Genomic DNA, 24,577 nt, shown 5'->3' on the forward strand with positions numbered 1-24,577 from the left:
TTTCATTCTACTGGGTCTGTTTCTTTAGAGAACCCTGACTAATACACCTAGCTTACCAAGCTCCAGGATTATAGGCATGAGCTACCATACCAGGCTAGGAATTAGATATAAAAATTAACTAAACTATAGAATAAATAACCTTGTCATATGTAAAAATTTAAATACCCTCTTAAACAATTTTGGAGTCAAAAGGAAAATTATAACCCAAACAACACATAATGAAGAAAATAACTGAGAAGAAAACATATCAAGATACATAGCATGCTTGAAAAATATTTAGAGTCCCAAATACATTAAAAAACAATAAAAATAAAGGACCAACTTTAATACATTTGAAATAGAATAATATAAATCTACTTAAATAAATGAAAACCACAGAATAAAGCTAGGCTTGGTGGTATCTGCCTGTAATTCCAGCTACTCTGAAGGCTAACTCAGGAGAATCACAAGTTCAAGGTCTGCATGGGCTACATGGTGAGTTCAAAGTCAGCCTGGTCAACTTCATAAGATCCTGTCTCAAAAAGTAAAAATGGCCTGTGGATGTAGTTCAGTGGTAGAGCACGCACTTAGCACGTACAGGGCCCTGGGTTCAAAGTTCAGTACTACAAAACATGACCACTAGCACCAAGAACAATAGAACAAAGATAAAAGGAGAAATTCACTTTTTAGGAAGCAAACTAACCAAAGAAATGCAAGAGTTGGTTCTTTGTTGGAAAAGTGAACCAGAGAAGCCATTTCCTGAATCATTCAAGAAAAGAGGAAAAGGCATACCAATGACAAACAAGGAAGGGAATAACTAAAATGTGGTTCAGGAGCCATTCAGAAACATTTACTATAAAAAACCATGATTTTTCTAGGATGTCTAAAATAATGCATCTATTGTTTTGTAACAAAAATGTCTACAAAGCTAGAGAGATGACTCAGCAAGCAAAGTGCTTGCCATGCAGGCATGAAGACCATATTTTAGATCCCCAGAAGTCATGTAAAAGAGCATGGCATAGCCTGGAGGCAGGGCCAAGAGAATCCCCAGCACTCAACAGACACTCAATAGACAGCTGGTCTGGCTCACTCAGCTCCAGGTTTAGTGACTATGTAAGTGGTTATGTAAGACTATGTCTTACAAAAACCAAGCAGAGAATGATTGAGGAAGGCACCCAGCATTCACCTCTGTACACATCTACACACAGAGTCTATAGACAAGCACACAGGGGACTTAGAAGCATCCTGCAGCTACACAGATGGATTCTTAGCACTGTGTTTCTCATGGGGGTGTTTCTGATTAATCTTTAAGGAACAGAGAACACCAACACCCTTAAAATGTTTAAGAACACGAAAGAGAAAGACGTTTTCTGTTTTTTAGACTAATGTATGTAACATTGACACCAAACAGAATGAGCATTAGAAAAAAAATACTCAACTCATTTGTGAGTAACTGTTACAAACTCTAAATACAGTTTACCAGCACAATTTTAACTAACACAGCATGACCAAGCAAAATTTACACTAAGAATTCTGATAGCTTAAAGTTAGAAAAATTGCTAATAAAATTCCCAGGACCCATGTGGTGGCCCATAACTGCTTGTAAGTCCAGTTTCAGGGATCCAACAGGCTCTTCTGACCTCCATGGACACTGTATGCATATGGTGCTCATACACATGTGCAGACAGAACCCACACACACTTAAAAAATGGCATTTAAAAAGTGAGAGGTGATTCATTTCTCCCCATGACTAGTAAAAAGACATTTAATAAAATTCAATTCTTCTTCTTCTTAAACTCAATAATATTTGAATAAATGGATACTTTCTTGATAAATATCTATCTCATGAAAAGGATATCCAATTGTTATGTTAGGCCAGACAAAGAATTAGGGGGTAGGTAAAATGAACTGCATCACTAGAAAACTGAATGATTCAACCAAAAATATATATAATATCTAGGAGGGTCATTCAGTAAGATGGCTGCATGTCACATTAACATACAGAAATCACACCCCTTTACAAATATAAAAGTTAATCAATTTAGTGATACAATGGAAGAAAAGACCTCATTAAAAAGGAACAGAAATATTTGTAGAAATAAATATAAGAAATTTGTAAGAGCTATACAAAGACAAATTTAAAATTTTCCTGAGGGGTGAGCTGGGAAGACATCTTGAACACATGTAGAATAACATATTACTGCCTAGGATGACTCAGAGGTACAAGAACATATTTTTCTCTAAGTTAATTTACAATAGAATGTAATTGAATTTAATATACTAATACAATTTAGAACTAAATGAGAATATTCAAAAGACCACATGGGAAAACAAACAAAAACAATTGCCCAGTAATATTGTAGGAAAGCACATGTTCACTGTATTAAAATATTTTATAAAGCTATGGTCATGTAAACATTAAGAAGTGCATGAACTCCCGAATTATACTTAAAGAATAAGACATGGGGGCTGGAGAGACAGTTCAGCAGTTAAGACACTTGCTGCTCTCGCAGAGGACCAGGACTCAGTTCCCAGTACCCACATCAGGTGGCTCACAACTGCTTATAGTTCCAGTTCCAGGGGCTCCCGCACCCTCTTTTGGCCTCCATGGGCACCTGTATACATATGGTACACATACAAACAGTCAGACACATATGCATACAGATACAATAAAAAAAATAAAATACACCTTTTTAAAAAAGAGCAAGAATGCAGCATTTTATAAATGCTGGATCCAAATTGTTTTTTTGGGGGGAATATGTTCTTAAAGAAATGGAACCACCCCAAATCAAAATGAGATTGGATCTCTACCTTACACCTTAAGCTGAAATAGATGATGCTGTATTTAAGAATTTAACACAAAAGCGAAATACTAAAAGTTCAAGAAGCCACCATAGAAGTAAATTTATTTATAGTTTAGGAGTGAAAAAGACCTCTCTAAGCATGGCATAAAACCCAGGGGTCTTACTAAAGGGACATTTTACTTCATACATGTGTGCATAAAGCACAAAGTAAAACACAACCGAGATGAAAAAAGAAAATGTTGAAAAGTCCTATCTCCGCTGAAGGTCCAATTCTGTAACATAAAATTCTAACAAATAATTTTTTAAAGTTCAGTGACACAATATAATAAAAATAATAATTCTTCAAGGCATAAAAATTTGTTCCTTAATAATTAGTAGATATGAAAAACATTATCATTGAAATCTGCTTGACAACTTTATATCCATGCTCAGGTGCCAAGGAGCTCAGAAAGTAACCGATTGTGACTAGTAATAATCAGATATATAGAGATTAGAACACATGTGCAAACATCTTAATGTCAACTGCATTAAAAATGAATTTTTCTGTATGAAGCTATGTATTTTAATAATGAAGTGGAGATCTTTTTTAAAGGTTAAAACCTCACTTAATGTTATGTCTCACTTTATACTGAGTACAATATTGTATAACTAATAATTCAACTGTAAACCTAAAAATTTACAGCCAATTTTGAAAGAGATGCATCTTAGCTCTGGAAATTGTTATTGAATATGTCAATGCTGTTGTAATGAAATTCTTCTAAGTATGTGGTTATTAAATAAATAATTAAAAATATTCATGACAGTTTACAGAAAAGTGAACACACTGGATCTTTAATAAATGAACAAATGGTCATCCACTGAGCTCATTAATATAATAAAAGAAATGTCTTTTCATCTCAATGGACTCATTTCCTAAATGCTCAGATGGGCATAGGCACAGGAAGGTAGGCACTCTCTTGTTATGGAAGTGTGCATGAGACAAGCCTCTTTGGAGATCAGTTGGGCAAGACCTATCAAAAACTGACATGTGCACTTTATTTCACATAAAATTCAAAACTCTGTGGCTATTCCTTCCTCGGGTGCCTTTCAGCCTGTCTCAAGAGACACCTCACACAGGCTGATCTATACTGTACTAGAGTTATAGCATGTATAAGTGAACATGCCATTCTGCCTGCCCCTGGGGAGTGCAGTTCAGGACTAAAATAAATTACCTTAATAGGTATTATATTGCTCTGTACCCTTCAAGGTCAAATCCAAGGAGGTTAGTCTTTATAAAGGAACAGCCACTCAACCAAATTGGTGGGAGGACAGACTCCCCCAATTACTCCTTTCTGCTTTCTCTACCAGGAAGAAACATTGGGGTTCTAAGAGTGCACCAACCTCCTTGTCCACAGTACCCTGTGTTCAGTCTATTGGACTCTGAATGCTGAACTCCTAGAGTGCAGCTGCTGTCTCCTCATGTATTTACCTCACCACCTTCACACAGCCCTGGCAGCACCTATACATTCCCCATAAAGGCATGCTGACTGGGTGAATGCAAAAATGAATGAATATACTTGTAAGTAAAGCAATGTCTACCTTCAACAGGTGAAAGGAAAACTAACAAATTGTAAGTCTGGGTATCATATAAGCACTTTCTCAGAATCATCTCATGACTACTCACATAAACATCGTGAGGTAGACAGTTACTTTCCCAATGTACAGATGAGAAAATGGAGTTAAATGACTGGCTAAGCTGCAAGTCCTGTCCTGACTCCCAAACCTATGCTCTTGCCCATGGCTTATATCAACTCTCCATTGGTCCTCAAATTCTGCTTTTCACCTCTTACCCCTAGGACCTCACATTCTCTCTATCTTTTCTCATTTATAGTGAAAAAAGAATACATTAAAAAAAATCAGTTCCAGGCTCTTCCCTTTGCCTGCCAGGTTCTATGTAGGTTGATGATCGCTTATCCAAAATGCTTGGGACCAGAAGTATTTCAGATTTTGGAATTATTCTAGATTTAAAAAAAAAATATTTGAAGAGATTAAGCACACCCAAACCTTGTCTGCAAGTGATGCTGAGCAGCATGGTCCCTAACTTCAATGAAACATGGTGCCACAGGGCAGGTAGAAACATACAGAGAAGACCCCAAGGCCAGATCGCAGTTCTTGAAGAGCAGCAGAAAGACACTGGTTCCCACAAACTGCAAGGAAATGAAATGGTGATCTTTCTCTCCCTCCCCTCCCTCTCATGCCCCCCACCCCTGACTTAGCCTGTGTCACCTTACAGGCCACACCTAAAGTTTGGCACATGGTACATCCAGGTTATTTTGTGCACCATTCTCGCTGGTACCGTGTGGCAACCAGACCACACCAGGCTTCCTTCTTTACACTAGAACCCGGAGAAGGTATTGAAGGACCCTCAATCATGCACACAGGCCCTTCCCACTTTCCCCAACTAGTGGCCCCTTTCAAGGCCTGTGAAGATGACTATAATTCTCTTCTGTCTCTTCTTCACAGCACGCCCACTGTGAACTGAGAGAGCAGCTCAAACTCTGAGCAATTCCTGAAGGGATAGTTATGTAAACTGTCTCAAAAAAAAAAAAATGTGTTGCTGATAACACAAGCCAAAGGCAGATAAAATGCCAAGAGCTGGATGAATAAGTGACTAATCCACATTCTCCACAAAAACTACTGCAGTTTGAAGTCTTCACCCAAGTCAGCATGCCAGGACGGCTCCTGGAAGGTTTCCTGTGTACCGGGTGTGGCCTTTCCTTCTATGTTCCTGAGGATAGTGAAGGCCTTCACCTGGCTGGGGCTGGGTGTTATGGGGTGAAGGTGGGACACGGAGGTACTCAGTTGGAAAGGGGACAAGGAATGAAAGATAACACGCAGTACAACTTGCATTGTCTGGAGAGTTCTCTGAGAAAGCTGTCTACTGTAAGCTTTCAAACACTTCTGGAAAATTCAGGCCAACTACTGCCAAAGTCCAACAGCTTCGAGAGGCTGCAGATGCTGGGCAGGAACTGAGACTGAGACAGGCAAGACAGCTTACAGCCGGGCGTCTAGCCCTGCATTCGGCTGCATAGCCCTGTCTGAGAGGGGCAGGGCCAGGCAGGCTGCTGGACCCTGCCAGTCTCCTGCTCTGGCCAGGCCCACTGGCATTCAAGGGACAGATTTTATTTAGAGCAGTAGTTTCCAATGCAGGCTGATAGTAAGAATCCTGGAGAAAGCTATAGAAAAAGATAGAGACCTGCAACTCAGAGACCTGAGCGTTTAAGACAGGACTGTGAACTCCTGAGCTTCCTGGATATACGGGGATCTCCACATCTGTCAAGACATCTGGGCCTCTCTCTTCAGGACACAAAGCTTTCCATCTGGGAAGGGGAGTTTGCAGAGGGACCTGCTGGGTGCTAGGGGCCATCCCTGGGGGTTTCAGTCCTCCAGGGTGCCAGGAAATATGGGGAGGACACACAGATGCAGAAGAAGAAGAAGACAGGCCAATGTGAGAGTCACCTGCATTTGCTCCTTTCCCACTGGGTCCAGGAGACAAGGTAAAAGAAAAATGACACCAGAGACACTTACTGGGTGTTGCTATATGCTGAAAGTGTTAGTTCATCTGTCACTGGACTTTCCTAACAACCTGATGATGGCTCCAAAGGCCTTGCTCTCTCATTTGGCAGATCAGCAGACTAAGGCAGAGAAAGACTATGAAACCAGACAAAGGAGAGGAACTCCAGGCAGACCAGTTTGGGAGACCATCTTTTTTACTACTGTGCAATGTTAACCAAGGCCATGAGCGCAACATTGTAAATATGAAGGTAGGCTTGTTGCTAGGCAAAAGAAAATGCACTCTCCCACTAATGACTGCTGCAGACCCTGGTGCCTTCCGGAAGCAATCGGCTCACAGCTTCAGTGCTCAACACTGTTCTGAGAAGCAGGGCAACCCCAACTACCCAACATCACAGTCTCTTGTGCACACCCTGGCATGTAGACACAGCCATGCTCATGCCAGCTATGGTGTGTGCAATTCCTCCTGAGAGTCACCTCCCTTTCTACTTGTGACCCTCACACGTGGGCTGTGGGGCAGTGAAGGTATAATGTGTTGCCAGCGGCAGCTGGGGATCGGTGATGATGATGCAGCGCCTTTGAGCTGAGAAGCTCCAAAAGCTGGAGTGAAGAGTGCACAAGTCCCTCCTTTATGCTGAGGACTGGGGCATTGTGAGATGGGGACCCTAGTCTGGACATTGCTCCCATTATTCCTATCCGCTGGTCCCTGGCACTAGTAGCAATGTACACTCTCACCTCCAGCCAACAGTTGCTTGCATTTTGCTTCCCACTCTCTGCCTCACCTGGCAGAGCATCTGAGCTCTGACAGCTTTAAAGCCTGGTTGAGGAGTGACTTTGCTGTCGGGGGACATGAGGAACATGTAATCATAAAGAAGACTGATTACACTAATTGCATCAAGTTCATTTCCCCTTTCTAATAAATATTTACCCTTCAATGCTTATAAGTTTTATGTTTGTACTTTCTTGAAATGCTTTATTGAATTAAAAACATCACATTACCATTGGCTAAGAGAAGAGACAGCTCTACTTGCCAATAACTTCTACAACAAATGCCAGTTATTGATGCCAATTTTTTTTGTAATTCCTATTTCCATAGACAGCCCTCAACCTTACAATACCAACATTCTGCAGACAGACACAAAAGGTTCAGTAGTGATGGAGGGGTGGAGGGGTGGGGGCTCCAGACCCCTACAAATTAAAATGAAATGTATTTTAACTTTTCTTGGTTCTCAGGTAGGCAAATGTTTAAGAAAGCAGAAATCTGGTCAGTATTTGAAGCCCAGCCTTCTCCTAATGCAAACTGCAGCAATGTTTATCCTGTGAGTGAGGGCACAGGTCTTAATTTTGATGGGTCTTAAAATAGCTATGCACGGTAAATGCCAGGAGAAGAACACACAAGGAAATCTAGTCACAGGAAGTTCTGTATTCAAAATCCTACTGAAAGAAGAGCAAGGCTTAAGGGCAGTCAGGGCTTCATACTGCAAGCAGACGCCAGCCTGCCTGTCATTCTGCAGCACAAAGCACCTGGCCTCTGGGCTCTGAGCGTCTGGTGGCATCTATCAGTCCCTCCTCAGTGCGTGCTTTTCAATGCCTAATAATGTAAAGCCATTAGATTAGCAGGAAAGCAAACTGAAGTTTTTAAAGTAGAAGATACTTTATTGTCTTTGTACAATAAACAATTTGTATATTATTATTGTACATAACATAGCTCCTTTAGAACTTCCCATTCATTGTGTTTGCATGTGTATGAGTAGACGTATGCCACGATGTACAAGTAGCAGTCAGAGGACAATCTGGGGGAGCAGTTCTCTGCTTCCACCATGAGGGATGGAGCTCAGGTTGTCAGGCTTGGTGTTAACTGCTTTTGCCTGCTGAGGCAGCTCACCTGCCTGTGATGTGAATTTTTTTTTTTTAATCAACACATGATATTCCAAGAGCTGGCCTGGGATGTAATAATCACTGTAATGTTGTGGGACTATAAATGATAGTTTGCTATGTCAGCCATGGCTGTTAGAATGAAAATATCTATGTTTCCTAATCTCAGTGACTGTTCTAGAACTGCAAGGACAATGGGTTTACTAGCAGTATTCATAAGGGAAGGACATATTCACTTCAATTAGAAGCTGGAGAAAAATAAAATTGCAACCACTTTCCTAATCCATTTCACAAAAATCCTGTGAAACCATCCTAAGGCTTGTGTTCAGCACACAGTATGCATGAGAAATGAAGTCTTCTGAGATCAGGGAGCCCTGCACCCTCCTGCCACCTTCTGACAGGAGACACTCTGAGCTCATCTTTCAGCAGAAAACCTTTTTTATTTACTCTGTGTGTCTCTGTGTGGGGGCACACGTGGACCATGTCATGTATTTGGAGGTCAGAGGACAGCTTGTGGGCATCATTCTTGCCTCCTGCCACACTGATCCCAGGGACTGAACTCACGTCATCTTGGTGGCAATGGCTTTACGCACAGAGCCACTTTGCCAGCCCTCAGCAAGTGAAATTTTGTTCCTCAGAAGAAACAGCACAGAAATGAAGCAGGCCCACAAGTAGGAAGGATGGCTAGTGTTTGTCTCAAAATGTAGTCTACCCACTTCCCTTTGTCTTATGTTCTGTATTCCAAAACAAAACCAGAAACAAACAACGGAAAACCACCACCCAATCCTTGGCACCTGTGTGTCTCATTTTATTGCCTGGACTGTGTCCAACCTCCCTTTTAGTTCATTATTTTATATAGTAGACTTAGGGTCCCAGTACATTTAAAAATGCATTTATTTAATTTTTATTTTATGTGTATGAGTGTTATGCCTGCAATGTAAGTATATCATGTTGTGCAGTACCCATGGAGGACAGCAGAGGGCGTCAGATCCCCTGAAACTAGTTATGGACAGTTGTTAGCCACCATGTGGGTGCTCAGATTCAAACCCAGGTCCTCTGCAAGAGCAGCCAGTGTCCTTAACTGCTGAGCATCTCTCTACCTCCAGAATTTTTTTTTTTTTGAGACAGGGTCTCCCTGTAGCCCTGGATGACACTGAATTCACTAAGTAGACCAGGCTGGCCTCCTAAAGGCATGTCCGACCAGGCATGGCTTAGTTCCAGAGAATTTTAAGACACAAGACAGACTGAGAGACAGACAGATACAACACACACAGTTGCCTCATTAATGTTTAGGTGCTTTTCCAAGCTTCCCCTGCTGGCTCTGGACAGGGACTCAGCCTGGCAGCTGGCCGTGAACTTCCCTGCTGGTCTTCATCTTCAAGGAAGCCCAGGGCCTGGGAATGCAGACAGTATCCTCAATTCCTACACAGGAATGTAGCTCTTAAGAGGCTCCACTGAATTTTTAAAGTTGTAATTCCTTCACAATATTCTTTCTCCTAAAACTCGTGTTCATGAGTACTTTCTTTTTATGACATCTAAAAAGTAGGTGGATTTTTTTCCTCCTATTATAGGAGGCCAAATTTGTTTTGGAGAATGGTCTTAAGAATTACACAGCATGGTTCTTTAAAAAAAATTCTCTTCCTTCCTCCCTCCCTCCCTGTGTGTGTGTGTGTGTGTGTGTGTGAATGCCTGTGTGACAACCTTGTGTATTTCCTTACCTCCCACCTTATTTGAGACAAGCTCTCCCTTATTTTCACTGCTATGTACACCTGGCTAGCTGGCCTGTGAACTCCCAGGGATCCTCCCATTCCCACCTCCCATCTCCTTACAGAACTGGAATTACAGATGTGCTACTGTGTTCAGCTTTTCATGGGTTCTGGGGATCCGGATTCTGGTCACTAGAACTACGATGCAAGTGCTTTACTTATTGAGTCATCTCCCTAGTTCACAGCATGGGTTTTTCTGAAGTCGTGGGAGACAATTTGAGACATGACCACAATAACTGATGTGATTACTGGTGTGAGAACTGTACAACTGGTGCTGCCCGCATGGGGATGGGAGGGTTATGGGGTCATAGGAAAAAAATCACATTTAAATGAAATATGTCAAGGACCCTGAAGATATATGCATTGTCTTGGTTTCTGAGTGGGATGGGATTATTATTTACAATACGTATCTACAAACCATTCTGATATACGCTTTTGAATGAGCTTGCTAATCATAAGGATGAACAAAGTTACATGTATTTTCCTTTGTTAACTTATTCAGCTGTTTTATAATTGATACAATAAATCTCTACCAACTCTGTCTTTATGTGATTTCAGGACAAGAATCATTATAACCAAACCATTATATATTGTTTCTTTCCTATACACACCTATGATAAAGTTTAATTTATAACTTCAGCACAGCAAGCGGTTGTCAACGATAATTACTAATAAAGGCAGAGAGAATATGAATGCATCTCTCAACTTTCTTGCTAGTGAAGCTTCCTCATGAAACAGATGGTGATTAGCCCAGAAAACCGCAACTGGCCAAACTGCAGAGAATAAGGGACTGCAGAGTGGGTGTGGACATCTATCAGACCTCTGCCACCCAGGGCTCAGGAACCATTGTGGAAGAAGAGGCAGAAAGACTCTACGAATCAGGGGTAGTGGAAGACTATACGGAAACAGGGTTTTCCAGGTGGTAGGAAGTTACTCATATGAACTAACAGCAATGGTGACAGCATGCACGAGACCCATGCAAGTTCAAACTAGACAAAAGCCAAGCATAGACGGAGGAAATGGGTAAGATGCTCCAACCTTAGCTGAGAAACTATTGGTAACTGATGACTACTGGGAGAGGAAGAGTTGGTTTTCTTTAAGATAGTGTTACTAGATAGGTTGACCAGGCTCCAGTGGGTAGATTCATACAGAGAGACATTTGGGGAAAGAAACTTGGCTTGATAGTCCTTAACTTACATGATAGAATGCATGAAAATGGTGGGGGGGCCCTATGGGAGGGTATAAATAAAGGAGGGGTCTAAATATGATCAAGATGTATAAAATTTGCAAAAATCAATAAAAAATTTCTAATTGCTCATTTCTGGCATTTCCTACTTAATACTTTTGGCCTGTGGGTGACTGTGGGTGGCTGAAACCTTGGGAAGTAAAACTATGGCTAAGGAAGGACTACTCCATTCTTCCTCATGCACAAAATTCCTACAAAACTACACTTCCATTTCTCTCTTTCTGGCCTTTGTGCAAATGTCAAAACTAAATGGCTGTATTACTTTCCTATGGCAAGTCTGTATAAGTTTCCGATTGCTGCTATAACAAATGACTATAATTCTAGTTCCAACAATATAACTGTCTGATAGTTCTAGAGGCCAGAAGTCTTAAATCCTTCTCACTGGGCTAAAGTCAAGCTGTCTGCAAGGCTACTTCCTTCCAAAGGCTGTGCAGTATCCTGGCCTCTTCTAGCTATCAGAAGCTTCTTCCTGGTCTCATGGCCCACTCTCTGTGTCATTCCAGCCTCCTGTTCCTTCTGTCACTCTATCACTCTCTACTTCCCTCTTATGGAGGATCCTTTTGAGCCCATTAGGCTGGCACAGATAATCCAGGACAAACACCTCATCTGAAGATGACTTAATCACAACTGTGAAGTTACTTTCGCCACATAAACTCTCACATGTTCTGGGAATTAGGACATGGAGATTCACCTGCCACAAGAACATTCTTGTTGTTTTTGAGTTACTACCTCTAGGGTCTTCATTCCTTTGTATAGATCCAGATTTCTATCTACTATCATCTCCTTTCTGCTGAAAGACTTAATATTTCTCATAGTGCAGGTCAGCTCATGATGATCTTTAAGCTTCGCTATAGTAGAAAAACTATTTCACAATTACTTTTGAAATATTTTTGCAAGGTATAGAATTTTACACTAACTGGCCTCTTTTGATACTTTAAGAAAAACTTTATATTATATGCTTGCATTGTTTCTAATGAGAAATTCAATGTAATTTTAATCTTTATCTGTACACATCTTTAATCCTCTGGCTTTAAGATTTTCTTGCTGTGTGGTTTGAATGAGAAGTGTCCTCCATAGGCTCAAATATTTGAACATTTGGTCAGTTGGTGGTACTGCTTGGGAGGAATCATGGAACCTTTAGGGGATATGTTCTTGCTGGAGGAAACAGTCACTGGGCGGGCTTTGAGAGTTCACAGCCTATTCTACTTCCAGTTTCCTCTCCCCCACTTCCTGTTTGCTGGGGATGTGAGGTCTCAGGTTTCTGCCTCAGCCACCTCTGCTGCCATGCTATGATGGACTCTTATCTTCTGGAACCATAAATCAGATATTTTATCACTGCAACAGAAAAGTAGCTAATATACTCTCTATTATTACTTTTATTTTTTAAATATTATTTTGTGTGTGTGTGTTTGTGCTTAGGTCAGAGGACAACTTGCAGAAGTTGGTTCTTTTCTTCCACCATGTGGTTCATGGGGATCAAATTCAGGTTTTAAGGCTTGACAGCAAGTGCCTTTACCCACTGAGCTCTCTCTCTAGCACCTATCGCTACAGCTGGGTAGGTTTTTTTTCTCATACATGCATTGTACTAAGCTGAGTGGTCAATGGGGGACCCTTCTGCGGGTCTCCCAAGTTCTCTGTGTAGTTGTTTGAATGTAAATCATCTCCCTTAGGCTTAGCGTTTGAACACTTGATCCCTAGCTGGTGGCACTGTTTTGGAAGACTGTAGGACCTTTGGAATATGTGCTCTAGCTAGCAGAAGTAGGCTGCTGGGGGCTGGCTTTGAGGGTTGCATCCACCTCTAATAGAACCTGAGCACCCTGCTTCCTGATCCATTGGATCCAATGATCCAAAAGATCCATTGAGGATCTACAGCCTCATGTTCCTGCTGTCGTGATGGAGCTGCTCCATTGGTTGTTTCTGTTTGGTCTTTTGTCACAGCCATGAGAAAAGTAATGAATGCAACAGTTCTTTCTTCTGTGAGTGCCACAGACTCAGAACTGCCTTGGGAACTCTAGCTGCCATGGGGCCCTGTATAACCAGTTTCCAGGTTTCTTCAGGTCTCCTTCCCTGTGCTGGAGCTAGAGGCAGTCCAGGCAGTGAGTAGGCAGAGCCCCAGGGCTTCTGCACTTATTTCACCTCTCAATCATCACAGGCCTTTGTGGCCTCCAGTCCAATGTCTTGAAAGCTCATTGTTTCATATATTTTGCTTTTAATTATTTCAGATAGTAGAGGAAACAGCCAGTTAAAAGACAGTAAGTATCTGGAAGCAAGGCTTCCTTCAGGTTCTGGAGTGTGGGTGTGGCAAGGGTGGTGGGGGACGGTGACAAGACTTCACTCTCAAATAGATTGGTTATGACCCAACTCACTGAGAAGGTAACATTTGAAAAGTAAAACACAAGACTCAACACATATGACGGCTTGAGTTAAGCAGATAACCAAGAAACGAGCTGTTGGGCAGAGGAGAGAGCTTTGTACAGGAACTCCTGTCCTTGCCTTGAGTCACCTGATGGGCCCAAAGGAGAGCAGGGAGACCAGGCAAGGAGAACAGAGGATGTAAATGGAGACTGCAGGATGGGGGCAGGCAGCAGGGAATGGGCCCCAGCAGCACTGAGATCCTATTCCAGGAAGGAGAAAGGACAGACAGCAGATGCAGAGTTCTGAAGACTGGATGTCATCAGAGCATAGACCTCTGAAGACAGGGAACTAGCAGACTGAGGGCACAGCAAGCTGCAGTCCAGAACTGTGGTGTTATTCTGGTATCCATGTCTAAGGGAGAGATGACCAGGCCCAGGGCACCATACCACAAGTTCCCAGCTCTCCAGGCACCACAGGGCACACATTCTGTGATGTGAACAGTCAGTATCACCTCACTGCCAGAATCCCCTGAAGGAAGCATCATGAGCCTTGGGAGGGGACAATGACCAGTGGCTCCTTGTGGCTAGCAGTCACCAAAGTGCTACTAGGTCATTTCTCTCCCCTCCTACACATACATAGTCACTTTTTCTAGTGAATGGAGCTGGAAGACAGCAATTTCCTTTGATCTATTTACTGGTGACACTGTCAAACAAAAGCTAGCCTGAACCATGAAATGTAGCTGCTGGTAACCAGAAGGAATTCTTCAGAACCTACAAACGGGCCATTTTCAGCATGCTTACTTTAATTTTGAACTTCTAGGGAGAAGGGAGCTTATTTTAAAGCAGAACTAACCTTACCTCTAATTGTCCTCTGTGGAAAAAAAGGATGCTAACATAAGTAAGAGAATCCCAGGTAGCCTTTCTCTCCTTGGGGCTTGTCTTTAAATGATGCCATCTTTCCTTGGCTCTGCCAGTAAGGGGCACATTGGGTTTCCCTTCCTGCCCTTCCCTTTCTGACTAGGTGGCTGTGGCCATCTAACTTCCCCAGCCCTCTGATTCCTCACCTATTAAAACAAGTTCAAAGTTCTTGCCTAGAGGGAGGCAGTCAGGGTTTCATGTGCTAGTACAAGAGTCTAGCCAGGGAAACTGTACATATGTGTTCCTCTTTCTGTGCCTCCTCCCCAAGGGTGTGCAGTTGCCTGGCTCCTGGACAGGAAAACGACTTTAGCTCTGTCTAGATGTCACCTCTCTCAATCCTATGCAGCCAGGGCAGCTCTTCTGGTTTGTTTCACCTCGTCAGATCTGGGTTGAACTCCCCAGGGGCAAAGTGATCATTATGTCCCTGTCTCTGCTGGGCATTTTCTCCTTCACCAACCAGGGGCCTGGAGCTTTTCTGTTCTTTCTGAGTCCCCAGAAATCTCCCAAGGGTCTCACCTATGTGGTTTCCTACTAGCCTCACACTGTCTTCCTTCATAACACCAAGGGCCCCTGAAACTTGTCCTCTCCTGAAGCTTCTATGTCATCAATCCACTCTAGGGAGTGGAGGCTGGGTATAAGCAAACAGGATGTTCTCAGCTGGCACATGGATACAGTCTTAAACTTGAAGCCATGTAGTAGCTAATGGTGAGCATTAGGCACCATACCAGTCGCTGGGGATAATGGAGTCCTGGGACTGAACACACTGGCCAGGCTTAGAGGGGCCCTTGCTGGCAGAGAAGATTCAAGACCATACTCTGGACTGGTGTTCTTGAGAGAACCAGCTCACAGGCAACATTGGCCTTGTTGTGAGGTGCTGCTGTTCTCTGTACCTGCTAAATGGCAGACAGTATTTAACCTAGAGATGTTGCCCCAATGTCCTGAACCCATTCGCTGGAAGCACTCAGGAGGTACTATGGCATCTATGGGGGTTCAGGTACCTCAGGATCTTGCGGCTTTCTGGAGATAGCCTCTGTGTAGTTGTCAGCTTTAGAGTTGGGCCTGCCAACTAGTTCCTGCACTAGAAGGCTAGTCAATCTACAACACATCTTTCCTGAGACTAGAGGCTAATCCTGTGCCCAGGGCTTCAACGAATATACCCCACATCAGGCTACTAGTGTCAGTAGCCCCAAAGTATCCTCTGCAGAATATGTGCAGGACGGTGTGTGAATAGATAAGAATAGATGCTTGTAAAGCATGTGTGGGCTGTCTGAATGCTGGGTTATCTGAGGCACACCTCTGAAAGTGCCTGTGAAGATGCACAGGAACATCTGTACATGTGATCATGTGTATGAATATGCATATGGGTATGTGCATGTGTTAAGTGAGATGACCTCCAGTAGACGCCAAACCAGCAGAGAGAGGGCCAGGCTTGTGCTGTCTGCCCTCCCCTGGTTGCTTACCTCCATGTTTCTGCAGAAGGTGGCATTGGTGCCAAACAGAATCTGGCACTGCTCATTGGCGCTATAGTGCATGCCTGGCAGCTTGTGTGGGAGGCGCACGGCGTGCTGGCTCCTGGGGTCTGTGATCAGTAAACAGGTGCTGACTTTCGATCTGAAAAAGCCAAGAGGCAGATCAACCTGAAAATTACTAGGCCCTGTCTTTGTTCTGATTTTTCAGTCCTTGAGAAGGGTGCACCTTGGGTGACTCAGGGGACAAAGACTTCAGTATTGGTCACCCAGATTATAACTCCCCATTTTTGGTATGTTCTGTTACCACACGGCTAAAAGTGGATCTTGGCTCTGAAGGCAACAAGAAACTGACCACTCAGTAGGGTCCTAGGAACAGCTCCAATACTGGAAATACACTTTAATTGGGGAGTTTGATGAAAACACTTTTGAAACAGAGTTCTATGACATTGCCTTAGAATATGGCTTTGGGCAAAAGTTCCCACAAACATAGAGAAAGCACAAGTTAGGGTTGTTTTAAGTATAATCAAAGTACTTTTTTCCAGTGCTACAGAGTCTCTTTGACGGCTTGGTGGGTCAAAGCAGGTGTGCCAGACTTAGTGAACCACTTTACCAAACTTCCTGTCATTTCAGAAGGTGACTCATTCTGCAGAGGACTTCTGGATTTCAATCAGACAGGGAACGTTCACTTAGAATGGGAGGTACATTTCACCAATGTGGGCCTTGTTAGGAGATAAATGCTTAATGCTTTTATTTTTCTATCCTTAAAGCAAGACAAATGAAACCCAGACACTTGCCAATATTCTTAAAGAAAAAGAGTTTCATGCATGCATGTACACCCAGGCTCAGACACGAGCCATTTGTCACCAGCGTGTACCTGAGAAAATGCATAGTGCCCTGTCTTGTTGCTGTGAACCTTCTGGGTGATGTGAAATAATTAAAATGACTTATAGTATTTTATTAGAATCTCTGATTACAAATACTCAGCAGAAGTAGACTATCTTAAAAGCAATGAGCTCATTTTTAATCCTGTTTAATAAACAATTTTCTCCTCCCCAGGAAGCATGAGCAAAAACCCCAGAAGACGCCTTTACCACTTCAGCCCACATTGCCCCGGTACTGTAAGGTGGGGCTGGACTGTCAAACTCCACCCACAGGTGAGACTCACTGCTTCACTTCTGTCTCTACTTTGTACAGATCAACATGACTAAGTAGAAAAGTGATTAGGGTTCATATATCAACACTGTAAACATAGCCCTAAGATCTGACACTAAGGGACCAGCAGGGTCCATGAGTATGCTTGGTGTAACGAGAGTCTTGAAATCAGATGGGCAACTGTTCTACAGAAATCTGAGAACTAAATGGTGTGGACATCCTCCAACAAGAAAGTGCTAGTAAGAAAAACACACCCCTTCCCCAAACAAGAGGGACATCAGCAAACCTATCTCTAGCAAGTTCACTGCCATCAGAGGAAGCAGGGCGAGCAAGCAGCAGGTTCTCGGCTTCAGAGCTACCAAGGGCATCCTTCCAGCTGTACACAATAATGGCCACAGATTGGCAGAGAGATGCAAGACAGGGCCACTGGATATTTCAATCAAACAATCAATCAATCATTAAATGGTCATCTATGAGATACACAACATACCAGCTGTGCCCTTGGGAGGAAGCCCTTGCCCATTATAGGACACTCTGCATTGACTGCCTCCCAGGCCAGATGAGAATTCATCTAGAGCTTCCCTTCTTCTCACACTTGCTGAGATGACCATCTTTGGTCTTTTGAAAGAACTTTCTGTTGTGTTGACACTACAGAATGACTCAAAGACTTACTTGAGGAAGTTCTCGAGGTCATCTCGACTACATGAGGACCAAGAGAGGTCGCTGGGGTTCCGGCCTTTCACCCACTCTCCTGACATGATGTGTGACCGGCCAGCACAAGAGGAATGGTCATCGTCATGGTTCATCCCCAGGCTGTTCAAAGAGAAGAAGAGAGAGGGATGCTATGCTTACAGGTGTCTCATATCCAGGTCCCAGGTCAAGTGTACTATGCACAGCTTAAAGTAGCAAGAGTGATATAGGGTAATATGGTCACATGGTACAGACCACAGTCAGGAGTTTATGGAGAAGCTGAGGTGAGGTGTTTTTGCTTACAAACTGTATGAAGACTGAGAAAATAGAGTAATAATAGAACAAATGGGATTTTCAAGTATGATAATGACTGATGACACACCAGTTCTAGGGAGGGACATGCTTTCTAAGGTTTGTTTTCTTTAGAAATGAGCTACAGTATGCTAAGGACCAGTGGAAACCATCTAAGACTAAGTTAGTGAATGCCTTGGCTTCGAGTCCTCAAATTCATGAAAATTTCTTTCTTTTTTGTTATTTCATAACTCTTTTCATATTTTTGCCTATTTATTAAATAGTTTCCTCATCCACAGGAAACATGAGAGAAGACTGAGAATGAGGCCCGTGCCACATCATCCCGGTCTCCTGGGTACCATCAAGTACTAGAGTTCTGTTACTTTCCCTGCTGATAGAGGGATACTGGAGGAATGTCTAGGTTTGGGAGTCTGACAATACACTGAACTGAATGAGGAACTTAGTTTATCCTTATGATCACACTGGGGTGAGCTGAGACGCAGATCACACAAGACTGGCTCACTCTCAGCTTGCCAACCATGATTTCTAGGAGAGAAATCCAGTGTGCATGGAGAAGTCCATTTTTTTCCAATTGCAGTGATATAGAAAAAAAAACATTTATTTTTGATTAATTCAAAGATATTTATTAGGGGCTGGAGGATGGCTCAGCATTTAAGAGCACTCACTGCTCTTGCAGAGGACCCAGGTTCGATTCCTAGCACTCACATGACAGCTAATGACCATCCATAACTCCAGTTCCAGGGGAATTCAACTCCCTCTTCTGACCTTCACAGGCATTGCACAACACAGGTGCACTTACACACATGCAGGCAAAACACTCATACACATAAAGTAAAAATAATAAAATAAAATTATTAGATATTTCTCAAGTGCCAGGAAATATGCCAGAAGAAGATTAAATGTGCTAAAGATGTGATCCTTAACCTCAAGCTATGACCAGCCTAGGGAAGAACAATGTAAGCAGGGTTCCAAATGCTTCCCCAGCCCCAGTTCCCTATGTGCCTCTGATGTCTCTTACCATCTCTCAATTCACTTGCTTGCAGTTTCATACTGATATCCTCTGAGAGGTCACCCTCTACATGCCTGGTAGCCATGAATGACTATACTCTTATTTTTTCAGATGCCACCCTGACCCAACCCGAGCCAAAACCACATCCTCCAAAAACACACTATCTGGCACTCAGGCACCCGGGTCTTGGGCTAGCATGGCCATCTCTGATCACCCATACATCTGCTCCCGCCAGTTGAGGAGGGTAGGCTCACCCAGGGTGAAATGTATTTTGACCTGCAGCTGCTAGTGATACCAGTTATGTCAGTTCACACATGGGTTCTGTGGTGGGTTAAGCAATGACATATGATAGCGAAGGCAAAGTTGTTTTCATGAAAGCTCATTTGGCTGGTAGCTAAAGCACATGGCTGCCAAGGGAATGTGAGCAGGAAAATGCTAAGAGGTGAGGAATAAATGGTAAAAATCTGATCCAGACTGCTTTGTAAGTCTTTTACATCGCTTTCTACCCTGCATGCTCTCTCTCTCTCTCTCTCTCTCTCTCTCTCTCTATATATATATATATATGCATACATATGTATATATATATACACTCACCACACACTATATTGCAATATATATATATGTTTTATAAATTTTAACTTAAACTATTTAAAACACCTAAATAGGGGAACTGGAGAGGTGGCTCAGTGGTTAACAGTACTGGCAACTAAACCATCTATAACTCCAGTTTCAGAAGATCTGATACCTTCTTCTGCTATCCGCAGGCACTGCACAACACAGGCACACTTATATACACATGCAGGCAAAAAAACCACTCATGCACATAAAATGATAAAAAAATAAATATTAAAAAAATGAAACACCTAAATACAATTTCTTGGTTTCTCCACTTGAACCAATTTTCTGGTTAACTGGTCAACTGAAAAACTCCTATCAGTGACCAGAAGAGCTGGTGGAGCTTTCTCTCTGTGCTTCTGGCCATCTGTTCTTCAGGGCAGTCTTTACAGAGCTCTGGAAGCTCTCTTCTGTGTTTCCACAGGCTCCTTCCACTTACCAGCTGCCCTCCCCCGAATGGCATCTCCATAGGACTGCTCTGGGTAAATATTTGCCAAATGGATTACATGTTTAATGTGCAAAAACATAATAGAGACCTCACATTTGTGACAGGTGTGTTAATTTAATACAGAGGCAGACAACTTGCAGGATGAAAACTGTCTCTGGCTGGATAGTCTACATCTAGACAGGTATCAGATATCACACATCTATCTTCCTCAGGCCAAAGAACCAGGAAATGCATGGATAAATCTGGACACTGGGAATAATTCAGATATATTTCTTGTGGTCACTTTGCTGAAGAGAGTGAGTCCTATTTTTTTTTTCCAATGCAACTACTCTGCTCTTTAAAATTTTTTTCTTTTGGGTGAGCAATAGAAAGTGTTGATTTATAAGTGGGAAACAATTTCCAGTTAGCTTGAAAATTCTGTTACAATTAAGTTTCATTCGAAAGGGTTTTTTTCTTTTTTGAGGTTTACTTTTAAAAAATTTATTAATTTTAAATAATTTTTTGTGGTATTGGGGCTGAACCCAGGGCCCTGACCATGCTAGGCAGAGAGAGACACATCATCAGCTTTGAGGTTTACTTTTTCAAAATTTTACTTTATTGTAGCAAGACATGTTAATATATCTACCCTCTTAAATTTCCAGGTGTCCAACCCAGTAGTGCTAACTCCAGTTACAAGCCATGCAAAGGCTCTCAGACCTTATTCACCTCCCATAACTGGAACGCATACCCTGTCTCCATTTCTCTCTATATATACTCACAACCATCACTCTATTCTTCCATTCCATAAATCTGACTGCTTTAGGGACCTCATATAAGTAGAATCATGCAGTCTTTTTCCTTCTGTGTCTGGCTTATTTCACTTAGCATAAATGAGAGATTTATTTCTAAAATATATAAACAACCCCTATAAGTCAACAATGAAAAATGAATAACCTGATGTGAAACATGGGCTAAAGACTTGAATTGATGTTTCTCCAAAGACAACATACAAAGCCCAACAGGCTTTGATGATCAATGTCACTAATCATCAGAGAAATGCAAATCACACCACCAGGAGAGAGCACTTCACACCCAACATGACTTGGCAAGCACCTGTGAGGAGGCAGAGCTGGGAACCCCATATGCTGATGGTCAGAATACAAAATAATTCCCTACTATGGAAAAACAGCATAGAAATGCCCCCCAAAATAAACCTAGAGCTACTGAACTAGTATATGATCCAGCAATTTCACTTCTGTATTTTTTTATGTGTATGAGTATATTACCTGCATTATGTAAGTGTACACATATTGTACAATGCCTGTGGAAGTCAGAAGAGGGCATCAGATTCCCCTGGAACTGGAGTTACACATGGTTATTAGCCAGCATGTGGGTGCTGGGAATCAAACCCTGGTCCTCTGCAAGAGCAGCTAGTCCTCTTAACCGCTGAACCATCTCTCCAGCCCCTAGAGATTATATCTTTTACCCCTGGATTTAAAAAAAAAAAATTATGTGTATGGGTGTATTGCCTGCATGTAGGTAAGTGCACCTGTGTCATGCAATGCCCGCAGAGGACAGACGTGGCCATCGGATCCCCTGGAACGGAGTTATGGACAGTTGTTAGCTACCATGTGGGTGCTGGGACTTGAACCTGGGTCTTCTACAAGAACATCCAGTGTTCTTAACCACTGAGACATCTCTCCAGCCCCAACCCCTGGATATATTTTTAAGGTGAAATCAAGATCTCAAAGAGATCTGCACTCCCATGTTCATTTTCATAATGCTGATGACGGCCAACATGTGGAGACTTTCAAAACAATAGAATGTGTTATTTACATATGACAGAATATTACTAAGCCTTTAAGAATGGAAATTCTTCAATATACAACAACATGGATGGGCCCTGGAGTCTCGATGCTAAGGGAAATCAACTTAAGACTTTTTCTACCTGTTTAACCCTCCCTCTCTCTTTCTGCATCTCATTTACTTTTGAAGGAACTAATTAGAGTTTCAAGTACCTTACCAGGGGATGTCAAAAATTGTCTACCTTAAGCCGGGCATAGTGGCACACGCCTGTAGTCCCAGCACTTGGGAGGCAGAGGCAGGTGGATCTCTGTGAGTTCAAGGCCAGCTGGGTCTACATAGTGAGTTCCAGGCCAGCTGGGTCTACAGGGAGACCCTGTTTCAAAAAAGACCAATAAATAAACAAACAAACAAACAAACAAACAAACTACCTTAAATGTAATATAGGTTTTGATACCTTTAAATAAAACTAGTGATGATTTTTAATGGGTAGACATGAAATTTTTTGGTAGATTTCAGCAAATAAAGTACGAGAATAAACTATCTTATGAAAAAAGCAGCTCCAGCTTCTATCTTATAAGGTTTAACTACTGCATGTGACCAGGAAAGGTGCTGTCTCCAGCTTTGACAGGCATAATCCCTGTTTTGCATAGGGAACTTCCATAATGGTCATAACTCACAGGTACCAGAATACTTGTCTGAATCACATGCCAGGTTCCCACCCTTGAACATGGTACTGCCCACCGGGGAGGCAGGTTTGCAGCTTCCTTACAGTGATGATGGAAAACACTTAGGGAGCATGAGCAAAGAAAAGGAACATTTTGCCTCTTGAGGGAATATTAATGCTTTTAGAAGGCCTGGGTTCTGGGATTCTGAGCTGGGACCTGGAAGAAGTCATTTGGTGATTTACACAGGGTTCCATCTGCCCAATTCACTTGTCCTTCATCTCCTCTGTCACAGAAGGCCTGTTCTACTGATACAGCACCCCAAGGAAAGAACACCTCATCAGTTACAGCATGAAGATTACATTTGCACATTCTTCAACTAGACACAGCCTTATCTGATTTTTCAGAAATGGCTCAATCTCTAGAGACCTCAGCTCTGCCTACAGGAATTCTCTAAAATCTCTTTTCCTGCTACCATATATGACCAGGAATCAGCATCACTGCCTGCCTCAGGTAGTGAGACCATTTTTCAGCCAGGGCAACAGCACCTTGGAGAATCAACACACTAGGTAACTGTTGTACCATCATCCTCTGACAAGCTACTACTCATCCTCCTCAGCAGGGATTTCCTGAGCAGCAGCTAGATGGATTTTCAACTAAGGATACTGCTTGGGAAAACCACAAAAAGAGGACAGCTGGGAAGACGGTCTCACCACAGATGGAAGAACATCACACAGGGTACCACTTCCAACTTTCCTCTGGTGGTCAAACTGGTTATAAACTGAAAGAGAGTCCTTCCCCCTCACTATCTGATGCTTCTGGACAGAGAACACAACTGCTCTGGAGACACACAGGATGGTCACACATGTGCTTAGAGAAGCTGAGGGTGCATCCACAGCGTTACTCTCATCTCTGTCCCACCAGGAGCAGGACACTTGCCATGAGCATTTCCCTCTGCTGGCCCTCAGAGGAGGCCTTCCTAGAGGAATGTTCTAGTCAGCAGGGTTGGCCAGGCATGGGATTCTTGGCTTTCTGAGGTTTGTCTCTAATATAGCTCACACTTGATCTGATTTAAAATGTTCAAATGCTAACTAAGTGCCTCATAAATTTACAGTTTGATGAACTACCAGTGGGCTGGGAGTCTTGATACTTGAGGTTTATATAAACTACTGTTCAGGTTATTTTTAGTTTAAATTAAAGATTACCTGACTGAAAATTCCATGTTTTTTTAGGTTTATGTCTCAGGGCATGTATTATTTCTGGCAATGTTATATTTAACTAAAATGTGTGGCATTAAGGACACAGTCATTTTAACTCTAAATGACTGTGAGGTCAAGGGCACAGATGGGCCTCATGTCACATGTGTCAGACACAATAATAACTTAATGGCCTTGGATGGATCTTATCTTAAACAAAATAGCACACTGATTCTGGACCTACTTCGAGAAATCTCAAGCACATCATGGAAGGGGTCAAGAAAGAATTCCCACAATGCACAACCCCTCCCAGCTCCACCCAAGACTGAAGACAACACATGAGATGGTGAGGGGTTCTAGGCTCAGCACAGCTGCCATGCTGGAAGCATTGGCTTCAGTTGAGTTTGAGCCAACCTGTCTCTCAAAAGCTCTGAGATGCTGATGTCAGGAATAAGACTCAAGTTTGGCTTCTCCTCAAAGTAGTCTTGGCTGTTTTGGGAAAATGAAGGCTGAAAGTGGGATAAAGAGCCCAAGGAAATGGTTCCCATGAGCACAGCCTCTCCATTGGACAGGATCAGTAGAGTATTGATGTTAGTGTTTTGCTATAATGGGTAATATCATGGTGGGTGAAAATGGATCATATATGTTCAATGCATACTGTCTCTCTTCACAAACCACAGTCCTGAAATGACAGAAAAAATACAATACTCAAGTTGTTGTTGTGTGTGTCCGTGTGTATCCCATA

General features: G+C 42.5%; 1 protein-coding gene across 2 annotated transcripts in view; it reads right to left on the bottom strand.

Moving 5' to 3' along the window:
* The window catches only part of Adamts17 (ADAM metallopeptidase with thrombospondin type 1 motif 17), a 396,140-nt gene that overhangs the window by 179,291 nt on the left and 192,272 nt on the right, over positions 1 to 24,577 (bottom strand). For both annotated transcript variants that reach the window (XM_008849526.2, XM_029554310.1), the window contains exons 9-10: positions 17,788 to 17,928; positions 15,955 to 16,105 (exon numbers count right to left, since the gene is read on the bottom strand). In XM_008849526.2, coding sequence (XP_008847748.1) covers positions 15,955 to 16,105; positions 17,788 to 17,928 — 292 coding nt within the window. The remainder of the gene's footprint in view (positions 1 to 15,954; positions 16,106 to 17,787; positions 17,929 to 24,577) is intronic.

Source organism: Nannospalax galili, unplaced genomic scaffold (assembly GCF_000622305.1).
Source record: "Nannospalax galili isolate Female #2095 unplaced genomic scaffold, S.galili_v1.0 scaffold124, whole genome shotgun sequence".
NCBI classification, from domain to species: domain Eukaryota; kingdom Metazoa; phylum Chordata; class Mammalia; order Rodentia; family Spalacidae; genus Nannospalax; species Nannospalax galili.